The following is a 22,275-nucleotide window of genomic DNA, read 5'->3' as shown; positions in this document are numbered from 1 at the left end:
GTCGTCTATTTAGCTTGTATGGAGGCCGGTTAGTATACCTCCACCGTAGCCCTGGGAGACGTAGAAGGCGACGAAAAGGAACGGTGCCTGGAGGTATTACTGGGCTACCCTGTCAATGGGGGACGTAAGTATAGTGACATGGTCCTCCGGTTTTGGGAGTTCGACGCAGGACTGAAAATCTTGCTCTGTAGAAAAAATATTGTTGTGAAATCCGAAGAAATGAAACCCGGAGCAATTCTGGCAGAATCATCTATGGAAGAGAATGGCTCACAAAGTGCTCTTTTACCAATTATTGTTTTTGTTGTTGTTGTTGTTGTTGTTGTTGTTATTATTATTATTATTATTATTATTATAACTACTCGTGCCTATTAGGAGATTCTCATTATTTGTCTACATACTGTACGTAATTATTAATTTTTTCGAAAATTTCTTTCGTTCCATTGTTCAGAAGGAAAGCATTCTTATTTTAATATTTTGTCTTAGCTCTCGCAGACGATTTGTGCTGGATTTGGCTTGTTTACCTTATCTTGTGTTGGTACAAGTGTCCAGAGATAGGGACTAGTTCTATCTACTGGGCCCAACTGAGTAGGTTTACAGGGATAATCAGGTCTCGAAACATTGAGATTTTAATTAAAATCAGGACGATGGATAATGTCCATAAACATAATATCTGTGCTTCTTATTCCATTCGAATGGATAGCTCAATGGATAGGCTGAGTTGGACTAACGAGGGACTGGGATTCGATTTCTGACAGGAGCAAGATACTTTTTCTCTGCTTCAGGTCATCTAGATCGGCCCTGGGGCCCACCCAGTCTCCTATGGAAAGGGTACTAGGGGCTGTATGGACCTCCACGGCCTGTTACAGGTATACCTTTACTTACTTTACTTTTATATTCATTCTTATGCGTTTTCTCACAGGGAAAATCAAATTAGATTATACTATGAAATGTTTCGATATCCAAAATTGAATATCCAATTTGTATGATTATTTCATTTGTCTGTTCATAAAGCACACGCGGGAATAAACAAACAACATTCAATACAGTATGAAGTGTTTACTAAGGAAAACGCATTAGTGGCTTACATTTTCAGATTATGCTCGTAGCTATTTAGCTCTAGCACTGATTATACAATTTTAAATACTACAATAAGAAATATATACGAATTACTAATTACGATAATTACTATAATCAATAAAACAAAGTAAAGAAAACTGTTTAACATGCGGTTTCTGATAAAAGTTACGTTATATTGTGTCAATAGTTCACTTAATTACTTCAATTTGACTGCAAGGTTAGACCATCTAAGGGCAGTTTGTAACGATCCAGGCCCTCACGACGTCTTCCAGCTGGACACGAGTTCAGGAGCTGTCTCACAGTGATGCAGTCCTTCGTTCGAAAGACATGTTGAAACCGGTTATAGTATATATGCATGGAATTCTTCTTCTAAAGGCTCAGTTTTGAGCGTTTCCAAAATATTGTTTTTGTGGGCAACATTGCGCCCTGCCTTCCATCTTGCATTTCAAATTTTATTTTGTCACGTTGCCATGTTGTTTCGGTGCTCAAATTTGACTATTATGACAGAGGATTATGACGAAAGGATTTTCTTTCTTTTTAACAATTTTAATTTTTCAGCTTCTTTGAACTAAATTTCAGAATCTATATAATATTTCGATTCCCTTGTTAGATAATTCCTCACGTTTAGACCTGTTATCGTCCAACGAAAATATGACAATAAAATTACTAAAGCTTACCCACTTTTCTGTGCAAATTAAAACATCGTCTTAATGTTCGTAAACTAACCCTTATGCTTGGTACTTTGATGCTCAGTGTTTCCGTAAATAAGAACAATCAAGGTTCTATCTCTATTTGCATCGGTTTCTCTTAGTTGGAGGATAATACGGCTTATTAGGCGTTCTCCAGTTTAGTTCATTTTAATCCTTCTATAGTGGAGTTGGTTGCGTGACTAACTCAGCGGGGAAATGTACGCGCAGGCTGTCCCTCTAACGACTTGAAAGTAAGATCAGTAATGTAGCTTTCACTAGAAACCACATAAAACTGTCGGCTCCACCTGCAGAGAAATTTGCTCAAAAAAAGTTTAACTTTATTCATTCTGGGCTGTCACACTAGTCAATATTATAGAATTATTTTACTTGTTTGTGTGTTTGCTGAGGCACAGTGCCTCAACAAACAAGGAAAGGAGAAGCTCAACATCAACTACAGACTCTTAACCAACTATATAAGAAGAAAAAACACTACCCAGACCTGCAAAGGTGGCAATCTAGCCAATCTCCCGTTGATAGAAGGGGCACGAAGATATGAACCTTAGCGGTTTAAGATTTTACATTTTAAGAATTTTATTAATATTTTAGCTCCCCACATTTTAGCATGATTAAAATCTTCGAACAACTTTGAACTTGATGAACTATGATTTATTTAACGTGTTATTATTTGCCTTCTGAAGATTGTCATTAATTGACCGAAACATTTGAGTCACGCTGAACGGTGTAGTAAAATCGTTCTATAGTACTGCTCACAGCAATTCCGAACACAAATTGTTAATCTAGACGGGAGGAATAACGTTGTTGGCGGGTGCCAGGGCGGATACCCCCAGACCAGTGACAGCGAACACAGAGCCTGCCAATGGCTGCTGCTCCTGTTCCACCTCGGAAAGACCTAGTCGGGACGTAGTTACGTACAGGATGTCCAAATTGGGGCCTCCGAACGTAACAGATGTGACTCGGCTGGCCGGGATTGGCACACTGCGTATCAGTTCACCCGAGTCAGGGTCCACGTTGATAACCTGCAAAAGAATAATGGCACTATGTTTAATCTCCTGACTTCCATGTGTTCCCTCAGGGCCCGAGATGTGAGCCCTTCCTATGTCGTTATATCCGCCATTTTCTTCATCATGTAAAATCTTTAAAAAAAAGCTTAATGTTTTAAAAATAGAAAATAAATTAAAATACTTAAAAATATGTTACTGTAATGTGTTGCTTGTCTACAGTTTCACACTCTCGGCATCGCGGAACCTCTTCTGAGGGTGGGCTACTCCGGATCACCGCTTGTGCGACGTAACATTTTAAACCCATTAAAATTTTATGAAGTTCGAGGACTTGTTTTGTATTTCCAACTAAAACATTGTCAATGGTTCCACAATGGAGAGTGTCGTACCTGTTTGGTTCGGATAAATTGCTGCTGGCCCTCGCGAACACAGTTATTTTTGGTTCTGGGTCTTATTACTAGGTAGGTTTATATGCAGCTGTACGTGTATTTGCGAGATTTACAGGTTTAGCCTACCCAGTGACATGCCAGCAGACATTAGTAAGTGATACGTAATCTTTCAATCATTTGCCTTCAAATAATAAAATTCTCTCACTCACTACCACCACTTTGTGACCCTAAGAATTGTTTGAAGATCTTTCAGTACAAGTTAGAATCTGCCCTATCCTATTATATATTAAATTAACGAATTAGTGAACATTTATAATGGAAAAGTGAAAATTAAACATCTCTATGCATTATAACAAGGGTATCCAAACTACGGTCCGCGGGCCACATCCGGCCCTAGAAAGAATTGTGCAGAAATGCGCCAGTTAAACTAATTTTCCAGTGAATACTGGTAAATGTGATTCCGAGCTTATTGACCTGACATATTATACTGCAGTTCGATGGCTTAGCTGTGGAAAGGTTCTTTCGCGCTTCTTTCAGCTCAGGAATGAAATTGATATATTTCTTACCGAGAAAAACCATCACGAACCACTTTTATCAGATACCAAGTTGCTTTGGAAATTAGCAGTTTTGCTGATCTCGTGAACAATATGAACCATTTGAATTTAAAGTTGCAGGGTGAAAATAATTTAGTCTGTGGTTTATTTGCATTTATCAAAGCATTCAGAGCAAAGTTGATACTTCTGGAAAGACAAGCGAAAAATTGTAACTTTGTTCTTAAAAGGGTGAAGCAGAATTTTCTTCCTCGTTTGCAAATTTAGTCATATTAGATTTGAAAGAACAATTTCGGAAGCGAATTGCTGATTTTGATTCCACTACTCAGGAAATTAGATTGTTTCAAAATCCGTTTGATTGTGATTCTGCAGATGTCAAATTCAAATGGAAATTATTGAACTTCAGGAAAATTATCATATTAAAGACAAACGCAAGGAAGGAAATTTGATTGAATTTTATAAATTTCTGAACTCTGAGCAATTTCCAAATTTAAAGAAATTTGCTTGTAAATTTATCTCCATTTTTGGGACGACATAACTGTGTGAACAAACCTTTTCCCAGATGAAGTACATCAAGTCGAAATACAGGGCAAATTTATCCGATGAGCATTTAAAGTCGCTACTTGTGATTAGCGTTTCAAAATTTGAACCTCAATCAGATTTAAGAATGCAAAAAGAGTTCCATCATTCACATTAATTGTTTTAATATAATTTGTGATGAAAATATGAGCATTTGCTGCTACTTTCTGTTGTCATTAATATACGATCTTTTATTCTCACGTATTTTGTATTTAGTTTAGGAAATTCTGTGCTTTCAATAAAACTCATATACCTAGAGTTATTAATTTCTCATTTTATCCGGCCCGTTGAAAGTACTGAATTACCTAATGTGGCCCGCGGTTCGAAAAGTTTGGAGACCCCAGCATTATAGGGACATAGTTCGGTGGAAATTAGTAACACATATTTCAGATCACGTTTCACGCATGCGTAGGCTAACTGCGAGAAATGTACAAACCTGGCTGCCGTCGAAAGCAGCAATCCATAAATTTCCTTCAGAATCAATCGTCATGCCGTCTGGGTGCCCTTTGACGCCATTTTCGGCAAGATTGAAAACTTTCCTCCTGTTAGCTGCAAATACATACGTGTAATCAGACATCAGTTAACTTATTTGAATTCATTATGTCTAACACATTTTTACTCGAAGCCCAAATATATCGATTACATATCGAACATAATATTAAAAGGCAAAGCTGACCCTTTGTTTAACTAGTTAAGCATTACGCTGTGAAGACGTATGGGGGGATGGATGTACAGATCCACATTTTCTTTGACCTCGGCACTATCTGGAGGTGACTGGTCAGCTTCACGTCCCGGCCACTTTACCCCGGGGATATAGCCCCCGGTTCCCATTAGATAGGAGGCTGGGTGGGTCCCAGAACCCGTCTAAAGGACGTGGAGAATGGAAAAGTTTTGACCTTACCGGGACTCGAAATCCGACCCCTCGATTGTCCAGTCCGTAGTCAGTCGCTATACCGACTACTCTATCGCGGCGCACACTTAAATGCAAACTATTTTAAAACATTAAGAGCTTTGCGCTTTAACATTAGTGTCCTGAATAAATTCCGTTTTTACTGTAATTGTAAATGTAATTAATTAAATCTCTCTCTCTCTATGACTCTATAGCCCTTTGGACACTGGCCCCTTTTTCAGTTTCTTAATCATATACACAGTCGGTAGGATTCCTTTGACGGGGGATCAGCCATCGCAAGGCCACTACCTACACACAGAACAACACCAACACAGAATAATCGCACACAGACATCCATGCCTCGATTGGGATTCAAACTCAAGATCCCAGTGCTCGAGCAGGAGGAGACGGTTCATGCCTTAGACCGCACGGCCACCGTGATCGACTCTACTGGATAGAACTGATGAGCAGTTGATCTTCATAACTGTAAAGCTGTTCCTCTCGCCTTAAGCGCCTTCTGATGGTGGCCATGTAAAGATTTCTGTATAATTACATCAGACTGGTCGCACTCGACGGTGTTGTCGTTCACTTAATGTTGAATAGTGTGACGGACCAGAATGGCTACTGTTAGTAATCTTTAAACGATGGCGTAGGGGTTTACGTCACTACCAGACGATGAATCGCCCTCAGAGATGATTCACACAGACTACTTTCATGCCGAATATGCTCCCTGTCTGCCCATAGCAGTAATGCTCACCGATCTTGGCCCTCTCCAGATCGAAATCGAAGACGTCGACTTGGCCAGTAGCTGTATCGATGTAATACAACTGAGTGTTATCTTCGCTCCATGCCAGACCGTTGGAAATGCTCACTGGCGATATTTCGGTTATGGGATCACTTCCTGCTTGCAGCAGATAGAATGAACCTTGATCTGGTGTCACGGAGCCGACTACCGGCTCGGGGCCCATTGTGCCTGAAAAAGAAATCACCGTTACAGGAGAGCTACATGTTGTGAAGGAACTAGTTTCGGCAGCAGGGATGCGAACAGTGATTCTGGAGACCCTCTCTAGATCTGTGAGTGCTTCTTACTTATTATGAAAGTAAGGTAAAAGGGTAAAACTATCCTTGTAACAGGCCGTGGAGGCCCATAGGATTGTGACACGTCGAGGCTCCAAAATTTCCTCTAGATAATCGGCTCACAGATGGCGGTAAGGTTGTCAGCCTTACGCGCCGGCCGCCCTTTACACCCCAGGTAAGTTTCTATTAGTGATATATCTGTTTTGAGTTGAGTGGATCCCAGGGCCACAGTGCGACTGGAAGGATTAGGTAAATTGAAAAAAAAAAAACCTCATCTAGACTCGAACCTGCAACCTTCCGGCTGTAGCATAGTGCCTCAGTCAACTTCGCCACCGCCCATATTTATAAAATTGTTATATTGGTCATTGTCCAGTGTCTTAGTTATAGCTTTAATTACACATCCGAAAGACATCAGAAAAAGAAATGATAGAATCGAGAAAATATTTGGCCGACGGTCTGCTACGTGAGTTTCTTTCATAGGAGTTACTCAGAGTCTAAGCGGTGTTAAGTAGCTTGAGTGGTCATGAAAATGATTTATTAATTGATGTTAGGTAATACGTTTCGTAAACACCGTAGACGACGGAATTTTAATTTTGCGGCAACTGCGAGTTTGCATAGTTAGGTGCAGGAAATTTAGCTAGAGAGTATTTACAAATTTAGTTTATAACGTCTGTATTACAAAAACAGACTTGTCCTAATGGAACTGCTCACACTGGTTTTATTTGATAGCTGCTACATGTTTCGGTCCGCATATGGGACCGTATTCAGGCAGCCTTATCAAATATGTCTCCTGTTATTGAACATTTAAATCTGTCAGAATTTTGACGTCGATTATTTTTAATAACCACAGTACTTTCTCGTACATGTATATGCTATATATATATATATCACTCGCTAATGGAGCTGAGACCTTCTTGAGAAGCCGCCAATTGAGCAGCTACTCAAGAATTTCCCAGCATTTTATGGAACCCGAAGGTTTATTACCGTGTTCATAGGAGCTCTCCAGTGGCCCCTATCCTGAGCTAGCTCAATCCAATCCTATCTCTCTAAGATCCATTTTAATATTGACCACCCGCCTACGCCTTGGTCTTCCCAGTGGTCTCTTTCCTTCTCGCTTCCTCACCAATACCCTATATGCATTCCTTTTCGCCACCATTCGTGCTACATGCTCTGCCCACCTCATCCTCCTTAACTTGATCATTCTAATTATACTTGGAGAAGAGTACAAGTTATGAAGCTCCTCATTATGCCGTTTTATCCAGCCTTATGTCACTTCGTCCCTCTTCGGTCCAAATATCCTCCTCAACACCCTTTTCTCAAACACCCTCTGTATATGTTCCTCCCTTAATGTCAGAGACCAAGTTTCACACCCGTACAGAACCACAGGCAATATATATATGAAAGAAAATAGCAAATATGTTAAACCTTCAAACTGGAATGGAATATCTTTCTGATTTTGATTCTTTCCAAAAACATCAGTGACTTCATTTACATATATCCGCTCCACAATTTATTTTCCAATCGGCTCAAATATCACCAGATGTGTTGTTAAGATATTTGGAAATACGTGTAGTATGGGGACTTTTGAACGCATTGTGTGGGGGCTCTCTCCGCGTGACTTACCTGCCCACAGACGGCCCTTGGCGTCAGCTTTCCCGTCGTTCCAACGGTTTCCAGATTTATCTGCATCTGTTTCTACTCTTGCAATCACTGATAAATTCTTGCTGTTCTCTGAACTGTCGAACCTCGCATTTTCCTGGTTCCAGCTGAAAACTATTACATCGTGACCACGAGTTGTCAGTAGTTCCTGAGCTCTTGTTCCTTTGACTGGTATCACAAGACTTACTCCACCTCCAACTGAAAAAAGAAGAGAATTTATTCTACAAATAAAATGAGTACATATGGACCCGAGCCCCCGGAATCCTGGTTGGCTCAGTCGGTTAGCAAGGTCTACGGGGCTGAAGGACATAATTTCGATTGCCTTCAGGGCAAGAGATTTTGCTCTGCTCCACAGGGCCAGACCGGCTCTGGAGTCCACACAACCTCTTGTCTAACGGGTTTATGGGGCCCTTTCCCCGGTATCAAAGCGACCAGAGCGTGAAACTGGCCGCACACCTCCATCTAGTGCCGAGGTGGGCTATACAGCCATTCTCCTACACCTGCACACTCTTGAAAACGACGGAACACCCCAAACATTTTCTCAACCATGAAGATGATGATTAAATAAAATGCGTCCACATAAACAAATAAGGTGAATATAGCAGCCAGGGCTGTCCACCGAACTGGTTAAAATTTGGAGGAACTGTAATAATTTTATACGGGAGTATACAGTTGACAAAGAACCGTATATTATTATATTATATTTATTGTTATTTAAATGTTAACCGATTATAAATAAAGGACGAAACGTCACGGCCGAGTGAGTAACATACATCCTTCGTTTTCGGGACGCCTTGGCTGCAGATCACGCTTTAAAGACCGGTTACACTCATTGCCACATATAGTGCTTTCAGTATTTCCCCAAGGCAAACGCCGAAATTTTACTTTACGCTAAGACCTAACTACTTCATTTCACACAATTTTAGATTCACTACTCACTAATTGTCCTATCACTGGATGCTGTATAGTCAAAGCTATAGGAATCAAGAAAAATAAACAAAGTTAACTTGAAAAGTACGGTTACTTAATTCCACCTCATTAGTGTAATGCCCGTTGAAAATTCGACGGAGAGTCTCCTCATTCTTCTAGGGCAAAGCATTTAACCGATATGGAATGACGGCTGTAGTACCGGATGCTTTAAAGAGAGCAACGGGAGAAAATCTGTTACAGTCCATATAGTACGACGACCGAACCATAGAATTGCATTGTTTTCTAGTCTGAACATTACAGTTTAAATTTGAAATGCTTTTCTTAGAGTAATTTGAAGATCATCTTTCTTACACATTTCGCAAAATGTGATGTTATTGTAAACTGCTCCGCTGTGACCGACAAGCAATACTCTACTTTGATACGATGTGCTTCATTAACGAGAAGTAATGCGTGCTGGCAGTGGTAATGACTGTGAGTTTTCCTAGGAAGTTAATATTATGTCGTGCTTGATAGCTCTACATCTCACCACGAATGTAGTTCGCTTTTGGGGGGGGGTTATGTATACACTTTCTTACCTTTACCTCCTTCCCTTCTTTCTTTTTCTCCTTCAAAACACAAACCTATAAGAAGCAAGCTTTCCGGTTTCACCATAAATTTATGATCTATGACAGAGCATGTTCAGTCATGCGGAAAAGTTTGTGACTTGTATCCCAGACGCGAACGGCTCGAATCTCGGCCTTGACACTAACCATCATGACTCAGAGTTTCGTGTTTTTTTTTTCTTCTTTTCAGTCCCTCCAGGCGAATGAGGAAAGTAAATTCAAATAGGTCACAATGCTTTCTTCCACGCGCATTCCAATTCATCATTCAGCTCTATTAGGTCGAAGCTTCTGGGGTCGGCGGTGAATAAGCCGCAAATAAATCTATTTGTGATTTATGTCCGAGAAGTTTTTCGTATTTTAGATTATTGAAGTAGAATTGCAGAATCATAAAAGTAATCTCAAAACTGAAGATTTAATTAGAAAATTCTAAGCGGAGAACTTGTCAACAAGTATACAATATGTTACCTTCCTTCCTGTAAGTAATTGTTCTGTTGGTGGGATATTATTGGGGGAATTCAGAACAATTGCGGCCAACTTCGGGAACACCTCGCAAAGCCATCGAATAAAACCTCGAGAAGTTTCACTCAAGCGCTAACCTTTAATGTGATGATCAGTTCTTTTGTAGTATTCCTCAGTTCTTTCAGCAGGATTCCAGATAATGCCTCAAAATATGCCACGTATGCCCCCCCCCCCCCGCTTCCAAAACCTTTCATTTTCAACGAAAGTTATTGCCCCTTCGCAACGTTCGGTGCTACACAACATTCGTAGCTGAACCAACCGTGTGATTAGGCCTGTCTTAGGCACTGGGAACGAACCTTCTCTTTCCCTCTTCATTCTAATTCCTTTCCTTCTATTCTGTTATCTCTTTCCTTTATCTTTTACTCTTCTTTCTTGTTCGTTCTCTTTTACTCTGCTCTTCTCTGGTGAGCCGCGATTGCGCGTTCGCTGACGACCGGCTACGGGCTGGACGGCCCCGAGGTTAGAGTTCGAATTGCGGTAGGGGCAAGATTTTTCTCCACTCTCAGTCGTCCAGCCCGATTCTGGGGTTCAAACAGCCCCCGGTTCATTGAGTCTCCCGAGGGGTGAAGCTGACCACTCAGCTTGACGAGGTCAAGAATACGTGGATCTATACATCCACTCCCTCACATGTCTTCTTGGCGCAATTCTTAATTAGTGAAGCATATGGACAACTTTCACCTTACCTCCTTTTCTGTTCCATTCCCATCTCCTCTTCCTCCTCCTCTTTTTCTTCTTCTCTCCTCAACTTCAACTCATCCTCTTTCTTTTCTCCTTATTCACTTCATTTGCCATCTCATCTTCCTCTTTCTTCGCTTCTCCCATATTCATCTTTCCTCAGCCTTCTCTTCCTGTTTCATCATTGCCTCCTTTTCCTCCACCCCTTTTCCTACAACATTTCGTTCTCTTCATTCCCCCCTTCTTCTTTGTCTTACTCTCCTACACGGAGGTCGTGGAATTTTTAAGGGCGGAAAAATTCAGGGAACAAGTCCTCCGGGAGGGACTTTAAGCCGTGGGTCCCGTGTCGTAGCTTTACGGCACGTAAAAGAACCTCATATCTCCTAAGGAGATCACTGAGCCAAATTCAAGGACATTTCCCGCCTAACAGTAGTCTCTAACGCCTCTGATAGATGGGGGAAGCATTATAGATACCGCCAAGCCAGTAGAGGCCAAACTCGCTGGCTTGGTCGGGACTGATGGTAAGCACCAGTATCGGTAGGGTATAGAGACTGGTAGAATATCATAGAGGGAAGCACGTGGATAGAACTGGCCCCCGAATAGTCCTTATTTAAACCCACGTGACTACTTTCTTTGGGGATTCCTTAAGGAAAAGATCTTTCCAAAAAAACCCGCAAATAGTAATGGAATTGAAATCACTAATCATTCAGGCCTGCAGCGAGATAACCGAGGATATATGCCGCCGAGTAATCAGTAACGTCACAGTTCGCGCTGAAAAAGTTGCCAGACGTAACGGTGGTCATACTGAACACTTGATTCACAGAGGATAAATCTCAATGCAATGATCTTTCCTTTTATGTGTTAGTTTCTGGTGTTGTAATTGAAATAAAGATTGTGTTATTTCATGCGCCACTCTGTATGAGATGTGAGGTTAGAAACTCTGTGTGCGCAGACTCACCAAACTGTGCGTATGTCACTTTGTTGGTAGCTGGATCATATTTATTGACGCGTTGCTGGTCAATGTCGACAAAGAACAGAACACCAGTTTCTGCATCCCAGTGGGGGCCCTCACCATGCACGACGGGCTCAGTTACTGCGGTCACAGTGGGTTCGGCCCAAGCGCGGAAACTGCAAAACAAACATAACCGATTACGTGAAGAACTAAATCAGATTATTTCTCAGACCAAATGATTGACTTCATGGAACGTAGTCATTCGTGAGAAGCTGAAGTCGCTCACCTGGTCAAGAAATTCCCTGAACATTGGTAATGATACTGATTAGCAGTCTGAAGACGGATTTCTCACAACTGGAAATGTATGTATGTCAGTGAATGGGAAAGAAATTATTCCTCGACAACATTAAAAATATTTAAATATTACTGCTTACTGTGAACAGTTTGATCACGCAGATGAATGAAACGGCCGTCAGGGTTGGCACGATTTTAGTGGTGGCCCATTTTACAGCTTCCCTTTCATTTTACCTTTTGTCAAACCAGAATTTCTGCTGCTGTCTTGTCCATATCTTGAATATCGTTTGACAGCAATTTAATACTTTCGGGATTTAGCGTAGCATTAAAGCTCTAATTTTGTTCTGGGGGGTGTTCTGTTCGAATCTCAGCCGGGATACCGCCTGTCATGACTGAGATATTTAGTGGTTTACGTCATCACCGCCAAGCGAATTCGAAGATGGTGCTTCCATGAGACCAAGAATGATTCTTTCCTAATTATTTCCAGTTCATCATATATCTGTCATCTATCCACATGACACCATACGGTGTAGCTACTAAAATCGTTCTTGAATAACCTCAGATACCCAACCAGACATGTTATAGAATAATGCGAATAAACGTGTTTTAGGAAGTACACAAATTATAGCTTTCGTCAGTATCTGGAAATTTTGCTTTGTTGTTAATCTTAAGGAACTTTTGTCAAAGATTATCAATTTTTAACTGTGGAGAGGGAGGGCTAATTTCTGATCGTCTGTGTCGCCATTTAATCATGAGTCGTCCTTGGTCGCACTCGTGTCATACGTCACGCAAGTTTTAAAACATGTACTTACGGCATCGTCTGTAGCATCACTCAGCCTCGCCTGCCTCGCCTGTACACTACTGGCCGGTTCGAGCTCGGACTTACTTTTGCCTTCTGTTCGATGCGCTGAATTATTCCGTATTTAATATCAAGGTTTGCGTACATACATATTTCATAATGTGCTGCTTCGAGGGATCGAAATGGCCCTTCGGAACTAGGTGGGCATTCCAACCCAGTAGAGAACAACGGAGGAACGACCAGCACATGTTATACGAGTAAAATACAGGTCAATTGTTACAGTGTTGACTCGTGTATTGTTGGGAACAATAGCTATGATGTCACAATGCATCGGAATAGCTTCTTCAATATATAGCGCTCTGAACTATATATGTACCGCTAATGTACTGCTATGTACCTCTGTGTACGTCGGGGTGATAACCTAAAAACCGAAAAATAAATAGACCCCATCTATCAAACTCTGCCCCCATTCCCAGTCCTGGCAGAGTCAAGTGACAAATTTCTATGTGTGAGGTTAGAAGTTACTGCAGAAGTTAATATTACAGCTATCTTCTGGGGCATGAAGCCGTGTAGTCTGAAAGAAGAGAACCAAACTTTTCAGTGACCTGCTATCCCCATTTTCACGGTACAGCAGGGTCGAAGATGGAGACAGAGGGTTTCTCCAAAATGTTGATATTTACTATTGGACTACACGGCGTCACATCCCAGAAGTAAATAATTCCATCTTCCTGTATGATTCTTTATAACACGAGACATTGTCTATGTTAATGGATTTATTGCACATTCCCTCCCACGCCCCAACCAAGTCGGATACTGTTTGAGATGTGAAATACTTACAGAGGTAAATTCTGAGGTCACTGTCTTCTGGTATGCGAAGCCGTACAGATTTTTAGATAGATACCAACGTTTCGAAAAAATCTGCTGCCTTCACCTGTATGGACTTGAATATAAGGCAGTCTGCTGATACTGACTACAAAATTCCATGGCGTCACACCCCATAGTATCGTAATTTCACACACTGTTTGTTAATTGGAGAGCTAATAAAAACAACCAGACTATCAATGCCTCTTACTTCTAATTTGAGAAATACCGGGTTCGATTTTCGGACTGGAAACTACTTGTCATGTACGAATGGAATCTGAGTTATCATGGCAGTTGCTATAAAGATTGCGAAATTTATATTCTGGAACGTGACGTATTGTCCGGTAGAAGTTTATTGAAGACTCTCAGGAATGTCTACCAGACTACACGGCGTCACATATCCGCATCATGAGTCAGTTCTACGCATTTTTTAAAAAGACTATCATTTCATGAGATTTGAGACTGTCACGATGGTCTTCTACCCTGAAGAAATAGGCATCATATTACCTTGAAACGTTGGTACCCATCTGTCAAACTACACGGCGATGTACACGGGGAAGACTGTTTCCTTACGTAAACTACGCTCTACACTAGATCAGTATGCCTAAAAATTGTGATTTCCTAAAGATTAGTGAGCCTTCAATATCGAATTTCAGCAAAATCTGTTAATCTCCTTATGGGATACAAGCAGAAATACATGTACGGCTTTAAGTAAACTATATTTTATTGTTTCTTTAATTTTCAGTTATGAATCCTGTTGTGTATCATATATTATTTCTTACTGAAAACCGCCATAAAACAACAGACAATAATACGTGTAGGTAGCTCTAGGAGATACTTTTGCTACATGTTTCGGCCTTCAAAAGGCCATCATCAGGCAAATACATTAAACTTTTCGTTATTGAATTGCATGTCAAATATAGGATACAGTGCTAAACTTCCAAGTGTATACAATGGTATAAAATGATATGAGTGAATATAATATAAATTACAATAAAAGTTGAAGTCTTAAATAACTCGTTACATAGTCAAAAGTATAGTTAAAAGTTGTATATGTGATGGTATTTTGAAGTTGGCAGTTGTAATAGTAATACGAGCATATGTAATGCTTATACGGACATATACAGGGTGTTTCACGACTTTAGGGCATAACTGCAGGAGGTGATTTCCTAGGTCTTTGTGATCAAAAAAGTTCATATAAACATGTGTCCGATTTTGGACGGTTACAGAGTTATGACCGTTTTAAACTCAGAATAGAAGGTAACGATTACTGACAATAAACGGAACAAAATAATAAACCAGCATAATACATGATACATTTAAAGTATGACTGTAAAGTTAACTTCGTGAAATCACCTTTAATTTGAATTTATTGGTGCTTAAAGCTGATTTTCGAAAATGCCACTGCCGGCCGCAACACAGGCTGCCGCTCGGTTGTGAACCGCGCCGGACATACCAATCCACCCCGCCTTACGTAGCTCTCAAGTGTCCAGATAACGAGAACGCTCTGTCTGTAGCTAGCTAAAGATAGCGACCCGCCAGCTGACAGACGCGGTTCACACGAGGGCGTGTACGGGAATGAAAAAACGGTCATAACTCCGTAACCGTCCAAAATCGGACACATGTTTATATTAACTTTTTTATCACAAAAACTTAGGAAATCACCTCCTGCAGTTATGCCCTAAAGTCGTGAAACACCCTGTATACACAATGGCTGATGCGGTGTTCGGAGACCCGTTGTTATGTTATATGTTATTATTTAATATTTGATACCTGGAAATAATATACCACTGGTAACTATTATTGAATTGCTTAGTGATTGTATATGGTATTGAGTGAATTATTATGGTTATGTAGTTTACTTACTATTTAACGGGTGACTCCGTTGTGTGAATGTCCAATTTGACGGAGAGATAGATTACAACTGATTTGGGACGTATGTCGTTATGGAATGTTGTGTGGGTGAGGGGGGTGGTGTGGTGGATTTGGGATGGGGTTAAGTTAGTGTTTATATTTGGTAGGTTGCAATTATTATGTCGAATATTGGATTAAATGTTTCAGTAAAATTGTCGTTCAACTGGATATTTTGCTTGTTGATTTCATATACAGTAAAACTTGGTTATAGCAACAACGGTTTCTGGGACACCTTGTCTATTGCGTAAAATATTCAATGGTACGAACTAATTCCTCATAAAGCAACTGTTTTTATACCTTGCTTAGTACGACATGCACAAATGCATCAACCTCGTATGTAACGTCATTTTCATTCCTGAATTTCTCTGATATGGACATTGAACGTAATTTAGAAAGTGTGTACTGGGCAAGTAACAGGAAACAGATGAAGATAACTGATTACTGTACTCGTATCTAGGTACAGTAAGGCACAACAATTGATGTAATCTACTGTAATTTGGTGAGTAGGCCTACCTTTAATATACAGTATTAGTGCGGTGTGTATTGTCAGTGAAAAGCGCTGTAATATGCCTTTGATATTACACATTTGGGCAATTCCACGTTAATGTTACGTTAGTCTGTACTTAACTACGTATTTCACTAAAAAATGCAACATTTTAACTCGGTTTTTGGTAGATTTTTACGTGACTAACATAAGGCTACTGTGGAAGTGCCCATTTCGGTTACAACGACATTCGTTTATAACGACACTATTTTTAGGTCCCTTTGATGACGTTATAACCAAGTTCTACTGTATATGAAATTTTTCATGGGTATCTAAGATTCGTCCTTTCTTTTCGATGTACAAAATATCCATAGTTTGATCTATTGTTCGATATTCGTGGATAGTGTCTACTATGCGCTGGGCGAATTTGGAATTTTTTCCAGCGTTCTTTATGTCCCTTATGTGTTCTTTAAAATTAATTTTGAATGTACGTCCAGTTTGTCCTATATATTTCTGTGGACATTTTGGAGAATGTAATTGGTAAACATCACTTGTTAAACTTATCATTCGTATCTTCATATATTCTTAATAAGTGATTGCTATTGTTCCTAGTTATAAATGAGATACCAACTTCAGTATTCTTGTAATTTACTAATTGTTCTAGTTTAGGGTCCGAAAAAGGTAAAGTTGGTTCAAACTTTCTTGTGCGTATTATTCTTTACAGAGGGTTTGGATATTTGCTGTATGGTATTTTGGGGTAAATATTATTATTAAGTATTTTTCTAATAATGGCTTCATGAACATAAAAGAGCCGCAATAAATTTCCTCGTCAATCGCATGAATCCGCTTTCACACAGCAACAAAAACAATGAAGAAACCATTACCCACCAAATATAAACACTACCTTACCCCCATCCCACATCCACCACACCACCCACCCCTCACCCACACAACATTCCATAAAGACATACGTCCCAAATCAGTTGTAATCTATCTCTCCATCAAATCGGACATTTATACAACGGAGTCGCCCGTCAAATACTCGTAGTAAGTAAACTACATAACTATAATAATTCACTCAATACCATATACAATCACTAAGTAATTCAATAATAGTTACCAGTGGTATATTATTTCCAGGTATCAAATATTGAATAATAACATACAGCATAACAACGGGTCTCCGAACACCGCATCAGCCATTGTGTATATATGTCCGTATAAGCATTACATACATTATGATTACAACTGCCAGCTTCCAAATACCATCACATATACAACTTTTAACTATACTTTTGACTATGTAACGGGTTATTTAAGACTTCAACTTTTATTGTATATTATATTTTATATTTACTCTTAACATTTTATACTATTGTAAACACTTGGAAGTTTAGCACTGTATCCTGTATTTGACATGGAATTCAATAACGAAAAGTTTAATGTATTTGCCTGATGATGGCCTTTTGAAGGCCGAAACATTTAACAAAAGTATCTCCTAGAGATACTTACACGTGTTATTGGTTGTTGTTTTATGGTGGTTTTCACTAAGAAATAATATACATTTTTTTTTTTTTTGGCTCAGTGTGGCTGAATGTCGAAGCCTCCGACAACTTTTGATGGAAGTTTCCCTTATCGAGTTCCAACAAAATTCATGGAGTAGTTTAAGGTTTATATTGAAGAGTCCATTTCTGGTCTCATATAAGCTAGGCTTTGTTGTGAAGCAGTATGGTAGAGAATTGGAATTGCCCGACAGTTTTTACTGAAGTTTCCCGTATCTAATTTTAAGAAAATCTAGAAGTTTGGGCTTCCATATTAGGTACTAGGTCACAGATAGACTGACAGACATGACCTTCCTTTTTGAGTTCATCATCCTAAAAATTCTGCGCAAAACGTACAAGTTAAAATGTTTCTCTTTAAGAATTTTTCTTAATTTCCCTGCTACTTTAAAATTACTGTCTTCTGGTATTAAATTTCATGTACTGTGGCAGATGTCTACCAACGTTGCCTGCTAGAAATAGAACTTTGAGAATGCAGGCTACGTGACCGTCAAAAAAGTCATTAAAAACTATCATAATGCACGATGTCACATCCAAGGCACAGTCACTGCCCCCAAAACCTCAAATTCCCTGTTGTTTCCTCTATCTCAGGTCGAGGTTTCTCCATTAGAATGGCGGACCAAGTTCCTCGTCTGTTCAAGCACTTTCATATTCTGAAATCCTACATACCCGCCGGAGACCAGAAACGTGAGAAGCCCGGCAGCGAACCGGAAAGCTGCATTGGAGACCGCCATTGTTCGGGAACTCCTCCACGTAACTTGAGCTAGTCACAATTGCAGTAAGCCAGGCTGTCCGTCGCCTTATATAGAATGCGAACTTGTTTGCTCAAGTGTGAACTGCCAGAAAAAAAACACCTGCGTAATTACTATCAGGGATGTCCTTCGTATGGCTTGTGCCAAATTAAGCCAGAGTTCTCGCAATACATTGTTAAGTCCCTCAAAAATACAGTTCTTCCCACTCTTCACATACATATCAGTTTTGGACTTTGATTTAAGATCGTATTTTCTTTCTTTATTTCGTCCATCATTCCAATTCATTGAAACCGCTACGTTTCCGAAATTATTTTCCAGTCTTCATGTCAACAGGATACGAAAATAACCCTGCTTTATTGTGCTCTTTGGCACACCACGTTTTGAAGGTAGCTGTACCGTGCTGATTTACTTTCATATTCTCTCTCTTCACCAGAAGATGGAGGTAGAATTAATTTCCGAAACGTAGTTTTTGTAATGAGCTTGAACTATGAGCAAAGTGAGGTAAAGTTGTCCATGTGCTTATCTAATTAAGCACTACGCCACGAAGGCGTATGGGGGAGTAGATGTATAAATCTACATTTTCTTGACCTCTGCACTAGCTGTAGGTGAGTGGTCAGCTTCACGCCCCGGCCGTTTTACCCTTGGGAGAAGAGGCCCCGGTACTAGTTGGATAGGAGGTTGTGTGGACCCCAGAGCCAGTCTGGACGAATTGGAGAAGAGAAAATTCTTGACTCTACGGGGACTCGAACTCCGATCCCTCAGTCATCCAGTCCGTAGTCAGTCGCTATACTGACTACGCTATCCCGGCTCTTTGGATAAAGTACAAAATATTAGTTTTAAATGGTATGTCCTTACTTACTTACTTACTTAGTTACCTACTCATGGAGCTAATTCTTTCTTGAGGAGCCGCCATTTCTGCAGCTACTCAAGAATTTCCCAGCATTTTATGAAACCCGAAGGTTTCTTCACAAGAACCCTCTACTGGTCCCTATCCTGAGCCAGATCAATCGAATCCATACCATCGCATCCTATCTCTTTAAGATCCATTTTAATATTGTCCACCCACTTATGCCTTGGTTTTCCCAGTGGTCTCTTTCCTGCTGGCTTTCACACAAATATCTTATATGCATTCATCGTCTCCCCCTTTCGTGCTACATTACCTGCCCACCTCATCCTCCTTGACTTGATCTTTCTAATTATACTTGGAGAAGAGTACAAGTTATGAAGCTCCTCATTATGCAGTTTTCTCCAAACTCATGTCACTTTCTCTCTCTCAAGTCCAAATACAGTATTCTCCTCAACACCCTTTTCTCAAATACCCTCAGTCTATCCTCATCCCTTAACGTCAGAGACCAAGTTTCACATCCATACAGAACCACAGGCAAAATTAAAGTTCTGTATATTCTAATTTTTATATTTTTGGAGAGCAGACGAGAAGACAGAAGATTCTGGAATGAGTGGTAGCAAACATTACCCGAATTCAATCTCCTCTTAATTTCCTCCTGAATCAGTTTTGATATTTGATTTGTTATCGTCGTTCCAAAATATCGGAACTGTGCCACATTTTCAAAACATCTGTTTCCTATATTTATGTCATGATTTTGCCCTGCATTTTGGTGACAAGACAGCAACATATACTTAGTTTTCTCTGTGCTTACTTCTAGACCAACCTCTTTACTTGCGTCAATTAAATTTTGTGTGTTTTTCTTTATGGTACCTACATTATCACCCAGTAGATTCACATCATCGGCATAAACCAACAGCTGATGTGCCCTGTTTAATTTCAGTCCACCTTGCTTTCCTGGACCTTCCTAATTGCATATTCTACAGAAAAGTTGAAAAGGAGTGGCGATAAAGCATCTCCTTGGTTTAGACCATTCTGGATAGGAAATTTATCAGACAAATGTTTACTTGTGCGGACTTTATTATACGTTTCGTTTAAAGACATTTCAATCAGCCTAACTAGTTTCATGGGTATCCCAAACTATATCAGAATCATCAGAATATTGTAAAATACTTCCCTCCTAAATGAATCATATGATTTTCTTTATTGCTAGTGGGGTGGAACTAAGTCCCTTGTACTGCGGCCACTTATGGCCTATGGTACCAGCCCCAGATGATAGGTGAGGGTGATTGTGGAGAAATTGGTGGAATGAAGATTGGCAGGGGCAATGAAGTACTCGGAGAAAACCTGCCCAAGCACCACTTTGTCCACCACAAATCCCACTTGACCAGACCCGGGATCGAACCCGGGCCGCCGCGATGGGAAGGCAGCGACTAACCGCTTGAGCTATGGCTCGGCCCAATCATAGGCTTTCTTGAAGTCTATGAATAGCTGATGTAATGTCTCATTGTACTCCTATTCTCTCTCCTATATCTGACGAATGTAAAAGATCTGATCTGTAGTTGATCTGTTAAGTCGAAACCCACACTGATGATCGCCAATAATTTCATCTAAAAATGGATTTAACCTTGAGAGATGAATGTTGAACAAAATTCTGTATGAAGTTGATAGCAGTGATATCCGCAGATAATTACTACAGTCAGTTTCATCACCCTTCTTGTTAAATGGTACAATAGTAAAATGGTGTCACACAAGTCAAAAAGCGTTCAGAACGTAATTGTAATAAGATTGATTTAAAATAGTCACAAAAGCTGCTAGCGTACATGAACAAGTTAAAGTTGTTCCTGTGCTTAATTAATTAAACACAACATTGTGAAGACAAACGGGGGGAGGGGAGGTATAGCTCTATCACTTTTGACCTCTGTACTAGATAGAGGTAAGTGGTCAGCTTCAGGTCCCGTAGTAGAAAATATTTTCCAAATTTTCCCAAATTAAATTTGAATACAATTAAAAATTAGTGCAGTAAATTTGTACGTTGCGCAATGAAATACACTTAGTCTTTCGGAGAGAATCTCGGATTTATGGATTCCTCTTCTTCTTAAATAAGTACATTTCATTACCACTCACCACAGCACTTCATAGATGAATCGACTCTACGAACGAAACATTTCATATCTTTACATTGTTATATTCCTATCAGATTATCTACATTCCTTACAGGAAATATTTTAGTAGTATTACATTTTTGAAAGCATGACGATAATGACGACATTGCAAAATATTTCTCAGGTCCAGAAGCTTGCGCAGAATAACACACTTGTCGCTGTGTGCCATTTGCGATCAGACGCAGATTTTCGTTCAATAAACTAACTCCATGGATCTGATCTCTTCTTGAGAAGCCACCAGTTGCGCAGCTACTCAAGAATTTCCCAACATTTTATGGAAACCAAAGGTTCATTACCATGTTCACAAGAGCCCTGCACTGGTTCCTATCCTGAGCCAAGAATAAACACAGGGCAAAATGTAAAACAAATGAAATTATTTCTCTCTCTTCGTGGTGCCTAATTGTATCGTATTTTAATCAATTTTAGTGTCTATGTTTCGATATCAGAACGTAGCGAAAATGTGTGCAAGTTTGGATCCAAGAATTGATGCATCAAGCGATTACTAAAGCACGTTATGGCATCAAATAATTGTAACATCGGTCAGTAGAGTCTATGTCATCAGAAGGTTGGTCAACAGGCTCATAGCACTGGAAAAATAAAAAGAACTTTCATGATTTTAGTTAAATTTATTTTGAGAAAATTCCGGGAGAAGAGCAGACAGTTTTGATGAAGTGCTGTTTATGAAATGTGTCCAGTTCATATAAAATACAAGAATCGTCGTTTTAGTCGATTACCGTTGTGGAGCAGCTGAATGTAATGTATTCTGATAGCTTCAGATGTTCGGATGTTTGATACTGCTTTGGAGGTTCATTGGAGGTGATTCTAACGTAGGACATAAGAATATGAGATATGTTTTTTTATTGTTTTGGTGTCTTCTTTTTCTTCATAAGACTCAACGGCTTCATTTTTTTAACGCTTTGGCCTGCTCAACAATTTCCTTCCAACTTCTTCTGTCCTGTGTGCGAGTTATCCAGTTATAAATTCCTTAAGTCCTTT

The 22,275-nt window shown here is 39.9% G+C and overlaps 1 protein-coding gene across 1 annotated transcript; it reads right to left on the bottom strand.

The window, feature by feature from the left end:
• Positions 1-1,041: 1,041 nt before the first annotated feature.
• Positions 1,042-18,305, bottom strand: LOC111871232 (regucalcin). Its single transcript, XM_023864189.2, has 6 exons — positions 18,188-18,305; positions 11,614-11,783; positions 7,894-8,127; positions 5,951-6,166; positions 4,741-4,853; positions 1,042-2,803 (listed from the first exon to the last, which is right to left on the bottom strand). Exons 1-6 carry the CDS (start codon positions 18,250-18,252, stop codon positions 2,564-2,566), a joined length of 1,038 nt encoding a protein of 345 aa, XP_023719957.1. The 5' UTR covers positions 18,253-18,305; the 3' UTR covers positions 1,042-2,563.
• Between the last annotated feature and the right edge of the window lie 3,970 nt (positions 18,306-22,275).

The sequence above is a fragment of the Cryptotermes secundus genome, unplaced genomic scaffold, assembly GCF_002891405.2.
Source record: "Cryptotermes secundus unplaced genomic scaffold, Csec_1.0 scaffold649, whole genome shotgun sequence".
Taxonomy (NCBI): Eukaryota; Metazoa; Arthropoda; class Insecta; order Blattodea; family Kalotermitidae; genus Cryptotermes; species Cryptotermes secundus.
This window is presented reverse-complemented; position numbering and strand designations above follow the sequence as displayed.

Bases quoted from the DNA above. Each gene is read 5' to 3' on its own strand.
- LOC111871232 (XM_023864189.2), bottom strand. From the start codon at position 18,252: ATGGCGGTCTCCAATGCAGCTTTCCGGTTCGCTGCCGGGCTTCTCACG. The intron at 11,784-18,187 runs GTATGTAGGATT...TTTGTTTTGCAG, and splicing joins ACGTTTCTGGTCTCCGGCGG to TTTCCGCGCTTGGGCCGAAC. The intron at 8,128-11,613 runs GTGAGTCTGCGC...TTCTTTTTTCAG, and splicing joins AGTGACATACGCACAGTTTG to TTGGAGGTGGAGTAAGTCTT.